General features: G+C 39.8%; 1 protein-coding gene across 1 annotated transcript in view; it reads left to right on the top strand.

Moving 5' to 3' along the window:
* LOC126267870 (hemicentin-2-like) overlaps nt 1-16,798 on the top strand; it is a 778,179-nt gene that overhangs the window by 636,418 nt on the left and 124,963 nt on the right. Inside the window, exon 8 of the mRNA XM_049973180.1 lies at nt 6,076-6,206. Within this exon, the coding sequence (XP_049829137.1) occupies nt 6,076-6,206 (131 nt within the window). The remainder of the gene's footprint in view (nt 1-6,075; nt 6,207-16,798) is intronic.

Below are 16,798 nucleotides of genomic sequence, written 5' to 3'. Positions count from 1 at the left end.
TATCTCCCCTATTTTGCGATAACACAAAACGAGCTGCCCTTCTTTGTACTTTTTCGACGTCATCCGTCAGTCCCACCTGATGCGGATCCCACACCGCACAGCAATACTTCAGAATAGGGCGGACAAGCGTAGTGTAAGCAGTCTCTTTGGTAGACTTGATGCACCTTCTAAGTGTTCTGCCAATGAATCGCAGTCTTTGGTTTGCTCTACCTGCAATATTATCTATGTGATCATTCTAATTTAGGTTGTATGTAATTGTAGTCCCTAAGTATTTAGTTGAATTTACACCCTTCAGATTTGTATGACTTATTGCGTAATCGAAATTTAGCTGATTTCTTTTAGTATTCATGTGAATAACTTCACACTTTTCCTTATTCAGGGTCAATTGCCACATTTCGCACCACACAGATAGCTTATCTAAATAATTTTGCAAGTCGTTTTGATCGTCTGATGACTTTACAAGACGGTAAATGACAACATAATCGGCAAACAATCTAATACGTCTACTCAGATTGTCTCCTATTTTGTTAAAATAGGTTAGGAACAACAGAGGGCCTATAACACTTCCTTGGGGAACGGTGGATGTTACTTCTGTTTTACTCGATGACTTTCCATCTGTTACTACGAACTGTGACCTTCCTGGCAGGAAATCACGAGTCCAGTCGCACAACTGAGGCGATACTCCGTAGGCACGTAGTTTGATTAGAAGACGCTTGTGAGGAACGGTGTCGAAAGCCTTTTGGAAATCTAAAAATATGGATTCAATTTGACATATCCCTTAGGGTAGGACTTATTACTTAATGAGTATAAAGAGCTAGTTGTGTTTCACGAGAACGATATTTTCTGAAATCGTGCTGACAATGTGCCAATAAATCGTTTTCTTCGAGGTACTTCATAATATTCGAATACACTATATGTTCGAAAACCTTACTGCAAATCTACGTTGGCGATATAGACCTGTAATTCAGCGGATTACTCCTACTTCCATTTTTGGGTATTGGTGTGACTAGAGCAATTTTCTAGTCTTTAGGTACAGATCTTTCTGTGAGCGGGTGGTTGTATATAATTCCTAAAAAAGGAGCTATTTTATCAGCGTACTCTGAGAGGAACCTGACTAGTATACAATTTGGATCTTTCCTTTATTAATTGACTTAAGCTGCTTCGTTACTCCGAGGATATCTGCTTGTATGTTTCTCATCTTGGCAGTTGTTCTTGATTGGAATTCAGGAATATTTAATTAGTCTTCTTTGGTGAAGGAGTTTCAGAAAACCGTGTTTAATAACACTGCTTTAGTGGCACTGTCATCAGTGACTTCACCGTTGTTATCGCGCAGTGAAAGTATTGATTGTGTCTTGCCACTGGTGTGCTTTACGTATGACCAGAATATCTTTGGCTTTTCTGCCAGATTTAGATACAGAATTTCGTTGTCGAAATTATTAAAAGCTTCTCGCATTGAAGTACATGCCATATTTGGAACTTATGTAAAACTTTGCCAACCTTGGTGACATCGCGTTCTTTTAAATTTGAAATGCTTTTTACGTTGCTTCTACAACATCGATCTGGCCCATTTTGTGTACTATCGGACATCAGTACCATTACTTATTAATTTATGTGGTACGTATCTCTCAATTGCTGTAGATACTATCTCTTTGAAAACATTCCACAAGTTTTCTACACTTACATGATCAGATCGGAAGGAGTAAACCCTGTCTCTTAAAACTGGCTTTAAGAGCATTTTTATCAGCTTTTTTAAATAGATATACTTTGCGTTTCTTTTTGATGGTTGTAGGTGTTCCGGTATTCAGCCTAGCAGCAACTGCCTTGTGTTCGCTAATCCCTGTATTCGTCACAATACTCACTATTTGTCAAGGATTATTTGTTGCTAAAAGGTCAAGTATGCTTTCGCAACAATGGCGTCAACTGGCGCACGTTGCTACAGATCAACGTCTTCGATTTGTCTGCAGTCGAATAAATGAAACTGCTGCACGTTTGTTATTGATTTACATGTCACGGTCTGCTGTTTACTGTCATCATGAAACCAGGTAATGTATTTAAATAAATTAAAATAATAGTGCAACTGGTAAGTTAATTCGACTGTAAATCAATAGCGCAACAGCGTAACCTGCCCTCTATTAGACAAATAATGATTTAATGCTGTCATCCTTTTCCCTACCTATCTCCATTGCCCATAAACTGTTATATTTTGTCCAAGGTATTTATGTGCCTCTCTGTCACTACAGCTCTTCCATTCGACAGCCATTTCCAACACCAATCCAAATAGCACAATTACCTCTCCCTTCTGCCGGCGAGGTTCTTTCATATACTACTTTCTCATATTCTGTTTCCTTCATTTCTTACTTAATCTGTCCGCATGATTTTAAACATTCTCTTCAAATGCTTCTCCCGGCTTCCTATGACCCAAGTTTCACTTCTCTACGATGCTATGCTAGACACATACTTGTTCTGCAACTTATTCTCCTTTTTTCTAAGCACATATGATACCAAAACGCCTGTGCTATTGTAGAAATATTTCTTCACCTCCACGAGATTGTTGTTGATATCTTGCTTACTTTTGGGATCATGTGTTAACTTACTTCCAACATAGAAGAATTTTGTCACTTACTCTACTTCGGTGAAATTCCTAATTTTCGTATTCAGCAAGTCTTAAATCTTTCTTCACTACTCTTGAATGATTTCTACCGATTTTCAAACACTCATCCTACTCGATGGTAGGACTGAAAGCAAGCGTAGCACTCGTTTGAACAGAATAAATCTCAATGAATTAAATTTATGAGCTGGTAAGTAATTAAATCATTTTAAAAAATGGCTCTGAGCACTATGGGACTTAACGTCTGAGGTCATCAGTCCCCTATAACTTAGAACTACTGAAACCTAACCTACCTAAAGACATCACACACATTCATGCCCGAGGCAGGATTCGAACCTGCGACCGTAGAGGTCGCGCGGTTCCAGAAGGTAGCGACTAGAACCTCTCGACCACACCTGCCGGCTAAATCATTTTAGATTACAGTGAATCACTGGAAATGTATTTTCCCGATTTCATTAAATTGAATTAAAAATGCTCAGATTGGCGCATAAAATATAGAATACTGTAAAATCAAATTGTCAGTGGGTATTTTATACGCATTTGAATAAGTCAGAGTGGGAAGTTGGGTGGGTTGTACTAAATAACGCTGGTATCACAAGTGAAAAACTCCTGAACATTTGTTCAAGGATTTAAATTACGAAAACACCATTAACTAAAACAATAATCGCAAAAAATACGTGATATACAGTACCTGCTTTGCAGCCGTATCTCAACAAGTGGGAAAAATATAGGATAAGTAAGAAACGAACAGTTTGTCAAACTACACGAACACGCACTTTCGAACCAATTATTCACACGTAGAAGAGACTACAAGGATAATATCGATCAGCAAACTCATGTGCGAATGGCCGGTGAGCAATTAACATTACTTGTCAACCGCTTGGTCAATAACTTTCATGGACAGTCTTCGTTTCGGAAGTACGAAAAATAGGGAAAAATTTACAAATAAAGAAATTTGGCACACGACTTCTAATACAGGTTGAATAATGAACCTGGACCAATAACAATGTTCAGCTGATAGCACACAGGTGATGTAAATTCACGTGCTGTAACTCATATAATAAAACACAACGTAATACACGGAATTAACAAAAGATATTCTACTAAAATAAAATTACATTAGCACGGCAAGTAGTAGAAAGGTTGCAATAAGAGCTGGGAATGAATTACCGGCGCGGAAGCTCAATATGCCACATGAGAAGCACCTGGTTGAAACGAGCAGTTCACGCGTTACGAACAGCACGAAACTCTCCAAATGAAGTCAAATCGAATTAGATAAAGAGGCTTATAATACCAGCTTATAGAAAATATATTGAACATACATATGAGATGCACATTAACTGAAATGAATTATATTCCTCACGGCAACCTCACATAGCTAAGCTAGCAAAGGACAAAGAATCGAGTTCCAGAAATGAAATATTAGTAAGCTTTGATGGCGCTCCCTAAAGAAAAAATCTATACGGAATGATTTACCAAGATCTGAGACGTTTCAGCTTCCTAACTTAAATCGCTAGAGATGACCAGAACTGGCCCGATCTATGCTGCCGGGCTGAGGTCCACAGATATCAGAGGTAAAGAGCAAAGAAAATTCGTCCTGCCTATCTGTACCAAGCTATCAATAGCTGTGTACCAGATCTCCTAATGTCTCTTTGGCCCGAAAAAACTCTACTGAAACTCTACAATAAAGGTGGCTTAACTGCCACTACCATTCAAAGAACTCGTACCCGAAAACAATAGTATTTGGAAGAATCGCTCAGAAACTTACATAGTCTAGCAGACGAGGTAAAAACCAGAAAAAGCAAAACATAAATATGTCATTGGACACAGAAATTTAATAAGGGGAAGTAAAGAACATGGTTGTAGGAGGACATACATACTTCGTATACCTACAGATGTGTCAAACGCAGGATAAAAGTTAAGAAATTACAGAATATGAACGTCTTTGTACCACACTAACGATACACTTTACTGTTCGTCCTCCCCAGAATGAAAATCACAGTTACACAGGCAAACAGAAGTGCTGTGATGTATAACAGGTCGAAGGCAGCTCAATAGAGCCGATGGAATGGATCACGTTGAGACGTTTCGCTCTTCATCGCCTTCATCTTTGCTCTCTTGGTTCTAGAGTCGTATATTTTGCTAATTACGCTGCCCATTCTTTTCAGTAAGTCTCTAATTTCTCCTTTCCTTCCTGTATGAAATGCTATGTCGTTTGTGAACCTTAACACCGATATATGTTTCCCTTGCACGCTTTCTCCGTTCTGAAATTTTCCTCCATTCGATGCACTGATTTTTTAGTTGGCAGCCTCGAATCAAAGGCGATATAAGCTGTGGTTCGTTCTTCGTAATACAAAATTGTCTTTCATTAGTTTATGCTTGTACTACTCCAACTTGATTTCTGTCGATATTGCATATCATTCGTCTTCCACAAATTTTAATTTTGCGGTCGTATTATGGCATCATACATAGCTGAAAGTTTTATCTGGATCACAATCTCTAGAAATGTAACCAATCTGATAATTTGAGTGTCTGTTCTTCGTTAATAATAACCAAATAAAACTAAGATTAAAAGTACACTGGAATGTAACCGATACTCTTTGCAACGACAAATTCCCCTTGTTAATCGAGAAGTACAGCTAATTAGGGGAGATTATTTTGTCTGCTGTCTGACATCTCAGTTGTATTTCGCATGTTAAAATTGGAATTTGGCAAGAAACGTTCCCCATACAGCGAGAATGTAAGTCACATGCGTGAAAGACTTAAAAGAATCGGTTTTCAGTTCTTCGTTATGAATTCACGTGTTGCAGAAGTAAACCTATAGAAGTGCTAAACAAATTATGTTTCTGAATCCAAGCAACCAGTCTGCGTGCAGGGATCAATAAGAAACATCATTTAGAGGCAGGTGTTTAACACTAGTTATTTACTTTTTTGCAGATGGTTGTACTATAGAATATGGCCAAATAATGGCTCTCGGGTATTAAACCACTTTTAGAAAGAAGTGTAAGAGAGTATACTACCACATTATGGAAGAAATGTTGTAATTTAGTTAAGTATTAATCTCAAAAAAGTGGCATGCAAAACGTCGAAAAAATTGCGGTCTTAATATGCGAAAAACAACACGACATTACCATTTTTTTATGTTATAGTAGAGGAGCGTAGGGTTCTGAGAACTTTTACGACTCATTTAAAACGTCTTTACTATAACATGCCTTTAGTGAAAGTGCAGTTATGGTATACTTATGATATACTGATAAACTGACATGCTTTACTGAGTACGGAATATTTATTCACATATACTGATTTTTATACCACGAGTAATGCCCACCCTGCCAACAGTACAACCTGCCAACGGTAGCTATTCATGGTTCACCGTGACCTCTAGTGTATAGCGTTGCAGGCTATGAACACAATTAGATGTGGGGATCTGTGGAGCTCCAGCGCGAAGCCTCTGTTTGTCCTTCCAGACGCCCCTGAGGTGACGGTCAGCCTCGGCCCGTCGCTGGACCCAACGGACATCCGTGAGGGCTCCGATGTGTACTTCGACTGCCGCATCAAGGCGCAGCCGCAGGCGTTCAGGGTGCAGTGGCTGCACAACGTAAGTACCCCCGACATCTGCTGTCCTTTTGATAAAGCTAAGAGCATGATTTGCGTCAAACATTTCTAGTGACTGTCAGTTATATAAGATATATGTGGTAGCATCATGGTCTCGTGAGTCATTATCTTTGGATTTCTCTGCTAGCATTAGTAATAAAAGCGGCGACACATGCAAAATTTTACCAGGGTGCTACAATGTGATGACCAGTAGCTTTTTGACTTACAAGGATACTAATCATAACTAAAATTACTATATTAATTTTGTGAACATAAACTGAACTTTTTAAAATATATTACACATTAATATATTTAAATTTCAGCCTATAAAAACGGGAGTAGTAACATGATGTATAAAATTATTACCGGACCAGCGCGAATCAAAAGTGAGCAGACAGTCTGTTGGCAATGCTCTTATATCACTGATCTATCTGCCGTTGCATGAAGCGGTGCTCATAAAGCCCTCTTACTCTACACGTAAATCTTCAGAAAGTGGTTTTCTTTTTCCTACGTCACACTGCGGCGAAATATTGCACGAACTTGAAAAGGGAGTCAACTTACTTCTACTCACATCGTTTTAGTTTGTGTACAGTTTCTGTGAACGGAATCAATGAATTTTGGAAACCAACAAATATCTTTTGAATCCAAGAATCTGTGGCAGACGATTGACATGACATTAAGTAGTTATTCATAACATGATATGCCATTCCTAAATCCACCTTACTACACTCCTGGAAATTGAAATAAGAACACCGTGAATTCATTGTCCCAGGAAGGGGAAACTTTATTGACACATTCCTGGGGTCAAATAAATCACATGATCACACTGACAGAACCACAGGCACATAGACACAGGCAACAGAGCATGCACAATGTCGGCACTAGTACAGTGTATATCCACCTTTCGCAGCAATGCAGACTGCTATTCTCCCATGAAGACGATCGTAGAGATGTTCGATGTAGTCCTGTGGAACGGATTGCCATGCCATTTCCACCTGTCGCCTCAGTTGGACCAGCGTTCGTGCTGGACGTGCAGCCGCGTGAGACGACGCTTCATCCAGTCCCAAACATGCTCAATGGGGGACAGATCCGGAGATCTTGCTGGCCAGGGTAGTTGACTTACACCTTCTAGAGCACGTTGGGTGGCACGGGATACATGCGGACGTGCATTGTCCTGTTGGAACAGCAAGTTCCCTTGCCGGTCTAGGAATGGTAGAACGATGGGTTCGATGACGGTTTGATGTACCGTGTACTATTCAGTGTCCCCTCGACGATCACCAGAGGTGTACGGCCAGTGTAGGAGATCGCTCCCCACACCATGATGCCGGGTGTTGGCCCTGTGTGCCTCGGTCGTATGCAGTCCTGATTGTGGCGCTCACCTGCACGGCGCCAAACACGCATACGACCATCATTGGCACCAAGGCAGAAGCGACTCTCTTCGCTGAAGACGACACGTCTGCATTCGTCCCTCCATTCACGCCTGTCGCGACACCACTGGAGGCGGACTGCACGATGTTGGGGCGTGAGCGGAAGACGGCCTAACGGTGTGCGGGACCGTAGCCCAGCTTCATGGAGACGGTTGCGAATGGTCCTCGCCGATACCCCAGGAGCAACAGTGTCCCTAATTTGCTGGTAAGTGGCAGTGCGGTCCCCTACGGCACTGCGCAGGATCCTACGGTCTTGGCGTGCATCTGTGCGTCGCTTCGGTCCGGTCCCAGGTCGACGGGCACGTGCACCTTCCGCCGACCACTGGCAACAACATCGATGTACTGTGGAGACCTCACGCCCCACGTGTTGAGCAATTCGGCGGTACGTCCACCCGGCCTCCCGCATGCCCACTATACGCCCTCGCTCAAAGTCCGTCAACTGCACACACGGTTCACGTCCACGCTGTCGCGGCATGCTACCAGTGTTAAAGACTGCGATGGAGCTCCATATGCCACGGCAAACTGGCTGACACTGACGACGGCGGTGCACAAATGCTGCGCAGCTAGCGCCATTCGACGGCCAACACCGCGGTTCCTGGTGTGTCCGCTGTGCCGTGCGTGTGATCATTGCTTTTACAGCCCTCTCGCAGTGTCCGGAGCAAGTATGGTGGGTCTGACACACCGGTGTCAATGTGTTCTTTTTTCCATTTCCAGGAGTGTATATACTACTAGTAGTAGTAGGTGTAGGAAATATGCAGCAGTCCTCAACAGTTAGGAGGCCCAAGTCAGTTGCAAAGTCTAACAGTTTCTGCTGCTAGGTAGTTCACACGCTAGAAGTGTGGACCAGCAGTTGCAGAATGTGTTGCGGAGTGAGTACCAGCCCACCAGCATTGTGAAATCTACTGCAGGGTTAGCTCAGGTGACTGGCAGCATAAGGGAGCTATGTAGGAATATTACGAAGGAGGCTCAGGTAGTGACTAATGTGCATTTCGTGCAACTGTTTCAGCGTCATGATCGGCCTCATCTTAATGCGGGAATTAGGGGCGTTAACATGGGGCTGGGCAGGCACTGATGTTAGAGGGCATGGGCCACATTGCAGTGGTACCAGTTCCGTCTATCAGTTGATCGGGTTTCACCAGGCATGTCCCGCACCTCAATAGGCATGGTAAGGGGAGGCTGGCAAAGCTTATAGGGGACAGTGTAGTGGGTGGTGGTGGGATCACTCAATGAAAAATTCCTGTAGTAGTTAGTGTCACAGCTGCACCTTTTGTGGGATGAAGTCAGCTGATAGGTATACCTTCTTAAAGGAAGTCCTTCTGTCTAAGGAATCACCTTCAGAGGACGTAATGTTTCCAAGTAGAGAAGGAATTAGTATATTTCATAAAAAATAAGAGGTGTTAGAGATAAAGTTTGTGAACTGCTTATAGATGTTGACTGAAATTATTGGAGTATCGGAGCACCACTTAAATAATTTGATAATTCAGAGGCTTTCTTTACCAGAATACAGGTAAGCTGGCTGTTTTTCAAGGAATTCCTTGCGGAGTAGGAGAGTGGCGATGTACGTAAAAAAACAGTATTCCATTTGTGTACATAGACGTATAGTGGCACTGCAATGGACAGATATTTGAATGTTGTGCCAGGACAGTAGAATTTAGTGAAACTAAACTTCAAATTGTTGTTTATAGGTCCCCTAACTGTGACTTCAGAGCACTCCTGCTCAAACTAGAGGGGGTTCATGATTCACTTTATAGGAAGTACCAGATATTAGTTATATGTCGTGATTTCAGTATTTATTTTGCGTATGATTGAGCGAGACAATGGATGTTGGCCAATCTCCTAATTCACATGGCGTGATGCTGACTGTGTCTTTTCCAACTAGGGTGCAGGGGAACAGCAGCATAGTCATAGACAATATTTTGTTCATTCTTTATTACTAGATGGGCATTCTGTTAACAAAAGGATGAATTGCCTTTCAGACCATGATGCACAACTTTTTAACACTAAAAGGCATTTGTACTCAAATGACACATATGATTACAAGCTATGCAGGAAAGTTAATCCAATGGCGACAGAGAGTTTTTTAAACCTCATCAGAGAACAAGAGTGTCAGGATGTTTATAGTGCCAATAAAATAAATGACAAATATAGTGCTTTCCTTAACACATTGTTCATGCTCTTTGAGAGTTGCTTTCAATTAGGACATTTTAACGGTGTACTAGCAGTAAAAGGGAGCCTGGGTGGCTGACTAGTGGGATAAGGATATCATGTAGAACAAAGCGGAAATTACATCAATATGTTAGAAGTAGTCACAATCAAGCTACAGTAGCAAATTACAAACATTACAGCGAGGTGCTTAATTTTTTTTAGGAAGACTAAGAGTATGTGGTACACAAATAGAATAGCTAATTCAAAGGATATAATGAAAACCATATGGTCAGTTGTGAAGGAAGTGTCTGGTAAGCAGCTGAAGGTCGACAATGTTAAGTCAGCCCGTAGAACAAATATTTCTGTTACTGATAAACCAGATATATGTACAGTATTTAACAATCATTTTCTGAAAATTGCTCCTGAATTAAATAAAAATTTAGTTTCTATGGGGAATCATATAACTCTCTTGGCAAATGCCTTTCCAAGATTGATGTCTGAAATACTCCTCTATGATACAGACAAGGGGGAGATTGAGTCAGTCATTAGATCACTGACGACTAAGGATTCTCATGGATATGATGGAGTGCCTGGCAGAATATTAAAGTAATTTGCTGCACATTTCAGCGCTGTACTTAGCCATAGTTGTAAATTTTCCTTGAGGAATGGGCAGTTTCCTGAACAATTAAAGTCCTCAGCAGTAAAGCCGCTTTATAGAAAGCGTAATGGGATAACGTAGACAATTTTAGATCTGTATCTATGATATTAGTCAGTTATTAAAGTTATTGAAAAGGTTACGTATGTAAGGATAACTCATCATTCTATATCACATATACTGTATCAAATATGCAGTTCGATTTTAGAAGTCGTTTAACAACTTTCTGAACAATATTCTATTTTCTCTGTGAGTTACTGGATGGGTTAAACAAAAGGTTTCAAACGTTAGGTATGTTGTTTGAGTTAACTAAGGATTTTAATTGTGTTTATCACAAAATATTGCTCAAGAAGTTGGACCACTATGGAATACAGGGAGTAGCTTACAATTGGTTCACCTCTTGCTTTAGCAACAGACAGCAAAAGGTCATTATTCACAGTGTTGAGAATGGCTACGAAGTGAAGTCTGAGTGGGGCATAATCAAAAGGGGGGGGGGCGGTGTTCCCCAAGGATGAGTACACTGTAGGGCCACTCCTATTCCTTATTTATATAAATGATATGCCCTCTAGTATTACGGGTAACCCTAAAATATTTCTGTTTGCTGATGACACTAGGATGGTAGTAAAGGACGCTGTGTGCAACATTGGCTCGGTTTCATACAGTGCTGTTCATGACATAAGTTAATGGCTTGTAGAAAATAAACTAAGGCTAAATCACATCAAGACTCACTATTTACAGTTTATAACACACAATTCAAGAAAACCCAACGTTTTAATTTCACAGAATTGGGCATATGATTGGTGAAACTGAGCAGTTCAAATTTCTAGATGTTCTGTTACATAGTAAACTGTCGTGGAAAACTCACGTTCAAGATCTTGTTCAAAGACTTAATGCTTACATTTTAACTATTCGAACTGTACCTACAGTAAGCGATCGTTCGACAAGAAAATTAGTTTACTTTTCTTATTTTCATTCGCGTATGTCGTATGGTATTATATTTTGGGGTAACTCTTTTTCATTCTAAAAGGATCGTTTTGACTCAGAAACTGGCGGTACGGGAAAAAGGGGTGTAAGTTCGCGAACCTCTTGTCGACCTCTGTTCACCAGTCTGGGTATTTTAACATTGGCCTCTCAATATACTGTATATATATTCTTTACTGTCGTTTCTTGTTAAGAATATCAGCTTATTCCCAAGAGTAAGCAGCTTTCACTCAGTTAATACTCGGCAGAAATCCAACCTGCATTTGGATCGGACTTCCTTAATTCTTGCGGCGAAAGGTGTGCAGTATACTGCTTTATCCATTTTCATAAGCTAACACAAGGATTCAAAGCTCTTAGCAGTAATACACGTGTTATCAGATCGAAACTGAAGATCTTTCTCACGGATTAAGCTGATTCTTATGTTATATTATTGATTGCGTTTACTTAAACTTTTGGACATTTTTGGGTTCATAAAAAATTTATTTTAATCTGTTATTACTTTTATGATGTAATGTTATGTGTTGACACGTTCCATCACCTTGGAGATTTACTCCTCAATTTGGTCCTACGGAACTTGAGGTGTTTCAAATCTGTTTGGTATAACTTTGGAAAATATGTTATTTGCAACTGTATGCAAAGAAATTTGTTTTTAATTGTTAATATTTATTGCCTTTCTTATGGGAGTTCTTCTCTTTCCAGGTTTTCTTCAATATTACTTTTAGCTTTTTTTTTTAATTTTCGGTATAGACTTTTATAGAGTCTTCTCCAATAGGTTTATATTGTTTTAATAACTTTTTCACTTTCTTTCAGAGCTGCAGGTAAATCTTCTAGATTTTCGTGAACGTTTAAGTATTCCAGCTCATGTATTTGTTCTGAGTATTTAAGAATATAATCAAAACATTTTGCAAGTATTTCGAAGTTTTCGGTGTTATGTAAGTCAGATCGGTGGTCCTCGTTGCACACTCCCTGTTCTTAGACTTACGTTTGAAGTAGATTCCCTTAACTCTTTAAAACTCTCTTTCTCCTCCGTGGATCTATTGGAAAAGGGCCTTTGTAGCACACTGTCTAAAGAAAACGCTTTCATACTAAACTTCTCATGTATAAGCTTGTTTTACCATTAGTTAGCCCACAGCCTGTTGACTGAAATGGTGTACCCTTAACTAAAGAGAAAATTTTAATTTTACGTATATAAACGGGATTATATTTAAATCTATAAATACTAGTTTAACATTGCTAGGATTAAAAGTAAATGGGAAAGGAAAGTTGATAACAATAGGGATAGGACGTGAGTACAGGAATTTCCATTCCGTGCATTATACCACTCAGCTACGGCGCCATTACAACAATAGCTTGTCAAAACGTTTTTGTACTCTATGCTTCCACAATACACATCACACAGTTTCCAAGAAAAGTATTGTCCTGGTGTACTGAGCAACACAGCAATCTGCAGCAGTCTGAGTGCTAGAAGGGATGATAACACATCAGAGCATGCGTGCACGAAAATATAGCTGCGTCTCTTTTCCGAATTGAGCGTAGTATGGCTGACCGTCATTTCAGCAACGGATACTGGTTTCTAATTGTAATGGAGATAGCGTTTCAAAACATGTTTCTGTTCTTGTTATTGGCATATCAGCGTGCGTTAGAAGAGAAATGGCGTATTTTTACTGCGATTTCCGGCTCATGTTCGAAGAGGAGTAGCGTAATTTTAGTGCAATTTGAGGCTCGCATTCGAAGAGAAATGGCTTAATTTTAGTGCTATGTCTACTGTGTGCTGTAGTACATTAGCGCAAAATAACCGGCCGCCACTGTGACACACTAAATAATAGAGCAAAAACAATTTCCAATGCGCTAGTAATGAAGTCTGCCGCTTTGACAGACTCCATCTTGTGAGTTGTCCCTTGTCAATTTTTCTTGCATATTCATGCTAGTTTAAAATAACTATTGATGCCCTGGGATATATTGTCAGATAGATTAAACAGTTATAAAGGATAAGCAATCTGCGTTAAGTATCAGCTTTAAGTACAGATAAAGAGAGTAAGTTTACGTAAATGTGAAAAAGTAAGAGGGAAAATCTTTTAGCAGTAACTGTGAATTTAGTGTAGTGGTGAACTGTTCCTTCACTGTTTCAAATTGTAACGAGTAGCTGGGTCGATTTTCTTACCTCTAAAGCTTGCTTCAATATCAGCCTGATATCTCTACTATTTACCCAAGATTAATATATGCGCGTAGTGCCATTTCGACTCCTGATGACCTCTGAGAAATTGCATTATCGTCTAAGAAACTTTATGATCTAAAATTACTAATGCAAGATAAGTATAAAGGGAACATGTTGTAATTTTTCGCTTATGTACTAGTTTATGTGTATAATATAATAGCGTTCACAGATTTAATTCAAAATTCTTGTGTCACATGCCAGACTTTTGATTCAGGGAAACTCAACGGACAGATAGTATAATTCACTTTTCTAACTGGTTTGATGCGGCCAGCCACGAATTTCTCCGCTGTACCAAAATCTTCGTCTTGGAATAGCACTTGCAACATACGTTCTCAGTTATTTGAATCATTTGCTAGATGTATTCTAGTCACTGTATTCTTCAAAATTTTTTACCCTCTACAGTTCCATCTAACACAACGAGAGTCATTCCTTGACGTCGTAACATAGGTCTCATCGTCCTGTCCCTTCTCCTCGTCAGTGTTTTCCATATGATACCTTCCTCTCAGTATCTACACAAAATCTTCTCATTCGTTACCCTATTTCCAACATTCGGATGTAGCGTCAGATCTCAAATGTGTCGATTCTCTTGTGTTCGGGTTTTCCCTCAGTCCAGGTTTCACTGTCATACAGTGCTGTTCTCCAAACGTATCTTCTCACAAGTTTCTTCCTCAAATTAAGGCCTACCTTTGTTGATAGTTGACTTCTCATGGCCAGGAATGCCCTTCTTGTAGTGCCAGTCTGCTTTTGACATATTTCATGCTCGGTCCGTCATTGGTTATTTTGCAGCTTGGGTAGTAGAATTCCTTAACTTTATCTGCCTCGTGACCATCAATCATGATGTTAAACTTCTCGCTGTTTTCATTTCTGCTGCTTCTCGTTACTTCCGTCCTTCTTCGATTTACTCTAAATCCATATTCTGAATTCATTAGACTGTTCATTCCATTCAGAAGATCCTATAATTGTTTTTCACTTTCACTGAGGATAGCAACGTTATAAGCGAATGTTATCGTTGACATCCTTTCACCTGGAATTTTAATTCTACTCTTGAACTTTTCTTTATATCCGTTATTACTTCTTCGATTTATGGATTGAACAGTACGGGTGAAAAACTACTCCCTTGTCTTACCGCCTTTTTAATCCGAGTGCTTCGTTCTTTTTCTTACAATTTCATTATTCTTTCTTGAATCTTGTACATATTACATATTACCCATATCTCCTTATAGCTTAACCGTATTTTCTTCAGGATTTCGAAAATCATGCAACAAATTACATTGTCGAACGCTTTTTCCAGGTCGACAGATGCTATGTACGTGTCTTCATTTACCTTACCTCAAGCCACAGTAATTGTCATCTAGTACACCCTCAATTTTCTTTTCCATTCTTCTGTATATTATTCTTTTCGGCAAAATGGATGCACGAGCTGTTAAGCTGATTACGCAATAATTTCCACACTTGTTAGCTCTTGCAGTCTTCGGTATAGTGTGGATAATATTTTTCCGAAAGTCAGATGGTACGTTGCCAGGCTCACACATTCTACACACCAATGAGAATACTCGTTTTGTTGCCACTTCGTCCAATGATTTTAGAAATTATGATGGAATATTATGTGTCCCTCCTGTTTTCTTTGGTCTTAGGTCTTCCAAAGCTTCTTTAAACTCTAATTCTGATACATGATTTCTTCGCAGTGACCATCCTTGTACCTATGTTTTTCTTTGCAACTTGTGATTGTCCTCTTTTGTAATATTCGTTTCTCTTCAAGAGAAATGGCAACTGGGCTATTTTCTGTCCCAGTATCTTCAACGTCCGATAGCTTCAACCGTCTCTCTTCATACATTCGTACTTCCGTATCCCATTTCTTTGCGTACTGATTCTTCCTCACTAGTTTCTTCAACTTCAGCCTACTCTATACCTTATATAATATCGTTCACCGATTTAGATGAAAGCAGTACTTTGGATGTCATGTTGCATGCCAGGCTTGTGATTTAGGAAATGTTGAAATAAGTTAATAAATGTCTATAGGCAAATTCAATTGGCATAGAGTATAACTGAATTAAGAATCAATTATATAATTCATCTCTGGTGACTGATGGCGGATACTGAAATTCACTGATTTTACATCTACAACTACTTAATTTTTTATTGATGTTTATTTTATTTATTTACTTTTTTACACCAGTCTTCTGTTTCCGACTTATTTGATGCGGCCCTCCACTAATTCCTATGTCAACCTCTTCATCTCAGAGTAACACCTGCAACCTGCATCTTCAATTATTTGCTGGAAGTATTCCAGTCTCTGTCTTCCTCTATAGTTTTTACCCTCTAGAGCTCCCTCTAGTAACATGGAAGTCATTCCCTGAAGTCTTGACAGCTGCCATATCGTCCTGTTCGTTCTCCCTGTAAGTGTTTTCCGAGTATTCCTTTCGTCTCAGATTCTGTGCAGAATCTCCTCATTCGCTACCTTATCACTCTACTAATTTTCAACATTCGGCTGTAGGACCACATCTCTAATTATTCGATTCTCCTCCGTTCCGGTTTTCCCATAGTCCATGTTTAACTACCTTACATGTCCTACCACACTGCCCTATAGTCTTGTCAGTATTGTGTTATACTCCTTTCCTCTACGATTTCTGTGGTTATTTCACGCAGTGTCGCTTGTCTGTTAGCACTGACAATTCTACGCAAACGTCACTCCTCCCAAAGTGAATTACGTCGGCCACCGCGCTGCCCGTGATGAGATATAATGCTAGAAATGTGATTTTCTCACCCATTCTTGACACTATGGATCTCGCAACACTGAAGTACTAACTATTTCCGAAATGTAATATCCCGTGCGCTTAGTTTCAATTACCACACCACGTTCTAAATCTGTTAATACATGTTGTGCGGCCTTAATCCCATCGGAAATCTTCCCTCACGAAACATCTGATTACAAATCAGAGCACCGCCAATACACTGCCGTTTTATACCTTGTATAAGCGATACTACCACCATTTGTGTATGTGCTTATCACCCAGGACTTTTGTCACCACAATATAAACCCGTATTTAACAGAACTAAAATAGTCGTTCCTTAACGAGTTACTGCAAGGAACATCAAATGCTATTTCGTAAAGTATGTAAATATGCCTTAGAGGTTTCAGTCATTTGAATGGAGGTTATATGAGAGTCGCCAGT

This window comes from Schistocerca gregaria, chromosome 4 (assembly GCF_023897955.1).
Source record: "Schistocerca gregaria isolate iqSchGreg1 chromosome 4, iqSchGreg1.2, whole genome shotgun sequence".
In the NCBI taxonomy this organism is placed as follows: Eukaryota; Metazoa; Arthropoda; class Insecta; order Orthoptera; family Acrididae; genus Schistocerca; species Schistocerca gregaria.
The sequence above is the reverse complement of the archived record's forward strand: the minus strand, read 5'-3'. Positions and strand labels throughout refer to the sequence as shown.